We start from the raw sequence: 3,456 nt of genomic DNA, 5'->3' as shown, positions 1-3,456 counted from the left end.
TTACTCATCTGTTTTTAAAAATGGCACACCCCGAACACCGAATCGAGAAGAATGACCACACAGACAGCCGTAAAGGCATACCAAGGACCTGCTTTTTGTCTGCGCGTTCGCAACCGTCCGACGTGTAGTCAGGATTCTTTTTGAGGGGAGCGATGACGGTGGCAGAGGGCGAGGTCGCACACAGAGACAGATTTGACGGTTGCAGATGATGGTTGCAGAGGCTATGCGTCAGAAGTATAAATTGGCCTTTAGGCATAATGGTTACTAGTGTTTACTGGACAAACAGTTATGAGTAGATCTGAATGCCTGAATTGTTACCCTTGGTTTTTCTTATAGTTTTATCCTTATGTAAATTTAAGTTTAGATGACCTGGACCTGCCTTAAAATGAGTCGACAGCCTCACTAAGCAATGGGATGGTTGAGGGACAGTAAAAAGACCAAATTAGATTAGGAAGGGAATAAGAAACTACTAGTATTGTAATTTAAAATAGGTACGAGAACATCTAACAGTGTATGACTTCACTTTTGACCAAGTGGTTCTCAATACAAAAGAAATTTCTTTCCCTCAGTCTATCCCATTCTGTCCCTCGATCGTCTGGTTTGCCATACAGCTAAGAGAAGACGTTTTACCAGAACCTCAAACATTCAAGGTCAGCCTTCAGAAAAAAGGAGCTGGGAAGAACTCACCTCTTTGGGCAGCAGGGAGATGAAGTCGCGCTGAAACTGCGGCTCGATCACCTGCATCATATGCTTGACTTGTGTGGGCTCACAGCTGTCGATCAGCTCATCCAGCGCCAGCAGCTTCTCTGGGCCGGTCCAGCTCTGCACGCAACAAAAACAATAATGAAAATGTTATTACTTAAGTTCTTCCAAACGCTGTCCACATTTGATCTAGATCAAATAATCATTAAGCATTCATCTAGAGAAAATGTATATCATTGCTGTTTTTATAACCATAAAGATTTAAAAAGCAGCATGTAGAACAGATTTATTTTACAGAAAAATAACAGAATTGTTGAGATATCTTGTATAAATGCATGATTTTTGTTCTTGTTTGTTTTAACACTTTATTGCTTTCAAAGTAATACATTTCAGTATCAAAATCAAGTATAACCTGAGGTTAAAAAAAAAATGCAGTTTTCAGACTTTCAACTTTTCTTTCAAGGGCATAAAGCTAAATTTACATTTTTAGTTAAGCAGAGTTTACTGTTAACATCAAGGCACCATTACCACCAGAAATGCAGAACTGCAGAAATCACTGAAATAGAACCTGTGTCTCATGAAGTAGGCTACAATCAAAACCATTTTAAGACCAAATGAACAAACATATATATCTAGGAGTCTGACAAGGATCACAGAGGTGCAAACAGTAGCAAATATGGCTATGGGAACGTTTCCAGGAAGGAATCACTGCTGAAATCACATCAAACTATTTTTTTCTTAAACAAAACACATCTTAATGCTCCTCGACATATTTTTGAACAAATAAAAAGTGGACCACAGTGGAATTATTTATAGGATGCATATCCTGTTTGTAACTTGTGTAAAACTGTCAGTTATGAAGAAAAAGATGCAGGGCTTAAATTCAAATCTTAATGCTGTGGTATAATATCTCATAACCTACCTAAGATCAAAAATCCTCAAATGGAACTAGAGCAAAAAAAAAAAGATTTTTTTTTTCGCAAAGAATAGTTTATAAACGTTTTTCCACATAGCAATGTTAAAGACTCTGCCTGTTACACAAACACCTGATGGCAGCAGAAGTTATTAGGTTAAGTGGGGATAATTACATTTCTATGTCAGGCCAAGCTGGTTTGGAGCTAGCTTTTCCCCTAATAAATGATCCATCAATCATTTAGGGGAGGAATATTCAGAGCAATACACCTGCAAATTTTCTTTGATATTCCTCTATTTTTGGAAAAAATTGAAACATCGTTTTCAAGACTAAATTCATACACTTGAACAAAGGTGGTTTTGAAAAAAAAAAACTGTAAAATACTTTAGGCTTTACAAATTTCTTTAATCCAACCTATTAATTTCAAAAAGCTTTAAGTGTTTTTTTCATTTAAATATGAAATACATGTTAAGATGAATACAAATGCTTTAAAAATACAATTAAATAAAGCGTCACCTATAAAATCTGCCAAATGATAGGCATCAGTGTTCCTTTTCAACCCTTAAGGATTCAAACAAGCAAAAAAAAACTGATTGCATTTATAACAGAATGAAAGGCTGACGGTTCTTTAGTACTTTGATTAGCATACGTCTAATTCGGAAGTTGAAAGCAGTTTGTTTTTCAATAACATGTGCAAAGTTGTTTTATCGGATTGCTCTAATATGTAATTGTTGATAAGAAACAATGAGCCAGTTATAGACATTCTGCTCTGCAGCATAGCAAGACAACACTCTATTGAAACGGATATAGAAGAGCCAAATGAGTTGATCTAGTGTGCCACAATAGCTTCTCTGTGATCTAGTGCTGCATTAAACTTTGTTTTCAGTTCTCACACCTGTAATTTCTGCAGACACTGTCAAAAATGTTTGAATTATAGAGCAGCAGGAGCTTTTCCATCTTTGCTACACACAGCAACGCCTTAAAGACATCCTCGCCTTGTTTACTGGGAATAAAGCCTAAAAGGGAACCAAACCCACAGGACTGAGCTCAAATGGATAATTGTTCCAGTTTACCGACAGAGGGGACGTCAGAACCCCCTATCTCACTCAGTGTGACCTGTAATGTGGTTTCCACAGCAGCAGATATGTGCTTTAGGCATCTGGGGTTTTCAATAAGAACATCAACATATACTTGCTTTTCAGTAGCAGCAAATGGGCTAGTTCCTGCATCTTCTACGTTTTTCCCCCCTGAATAATGACTTAAACTGTTGAACCAAACACATGCAGGTTTCCTACCCTGTAGAAAACACTGGGCTTTAACAATGATTACAGGCCATGACGGCGAGTGGAAACTCTGGCCCTCACCTGTAATTTGGCAGCTGAAAGGTTTAGCCAGAGGTGCTGGTTGTAAGGGTAATGAGAAGGTTCAAAGAGCCCCCCTCAATCAGAGGGCTGAGCAACAGATAGTTAAGTCTTACATCAACTTTCAGAAACTGATTTCTGTTTTAGTTTCAAACAGAATCCTTAACAACTCAGGTTCATCCTCCTCAACCTCAGATTAAACAGCCTTTCTTCTAAAATGTTTACTTTGTTGCAAAACGTGAAAATAAAATCAAATTAACTTTATTTTTGCAAGCAGATTTTTCTTGTATTTCTTAGAGGTGAAACAAGACCCAGCTTTATGACATTTCTCAACAGCAAGAAATCTGTCTTACAAAGAAACACTGAAATATGTTTAATGCTTTTTAATGCTCTTAGAAATAATATAATAATATTAGGGATGGAACGGTTTATGAAAACTGTCTCGGTTCAATTTGCGTGTGTTGTGTTCGGTTCATGCGC

The 3,456-nt window shown here is 37.3% G+C and overlaps 1 protein-coding gene across 3 annotated transcripts in view; it reads right to left on the bottom strand.

The window, feature by feature from the left end:
- The window catches only part of fbxw7 (F-box and WD repeat domain containing 7), a 116,660-nt gene that overhangs the window by 19,307 nt on the left and 93,897 nt on the right, over positions 1-3,456 (bottom strand). For all 3 annotated transcript variants that reach the window (XM_015383876.1, XM_015383877.1, XM_015383878.1), the window contains one exon: positions 688-822. In XM_015383876.1, the coding sequence (XP_015239362.1) occupies positions 688-822 (135 nt within the window). The remainder of the gene's footprint in view (positions 1-687; positions 823-3,456) is intronic.

This window comes from Cyprinodon variegatus, unplaced genomic scaffold (genome assembly GCF_000732505.1).
Source record: "Cyprinodon variegatus isolate N-32 unplaced genomic scaffold, C_variegatus-1.0 Scaffold296, whole genome shotgun sequence".
NCBI lineage: Eukaryota > Metazoa > Chordata > Actinopteri > Cyprinodontiformes > Cyprinodontidae > Cyprinodon > Cyprinodon variegatus.
The sequence above is the reverse complement of the archived record's forward strand: the minus strand, read 5'-3'. Positions and strand labels throughout refer to the sequence as shown.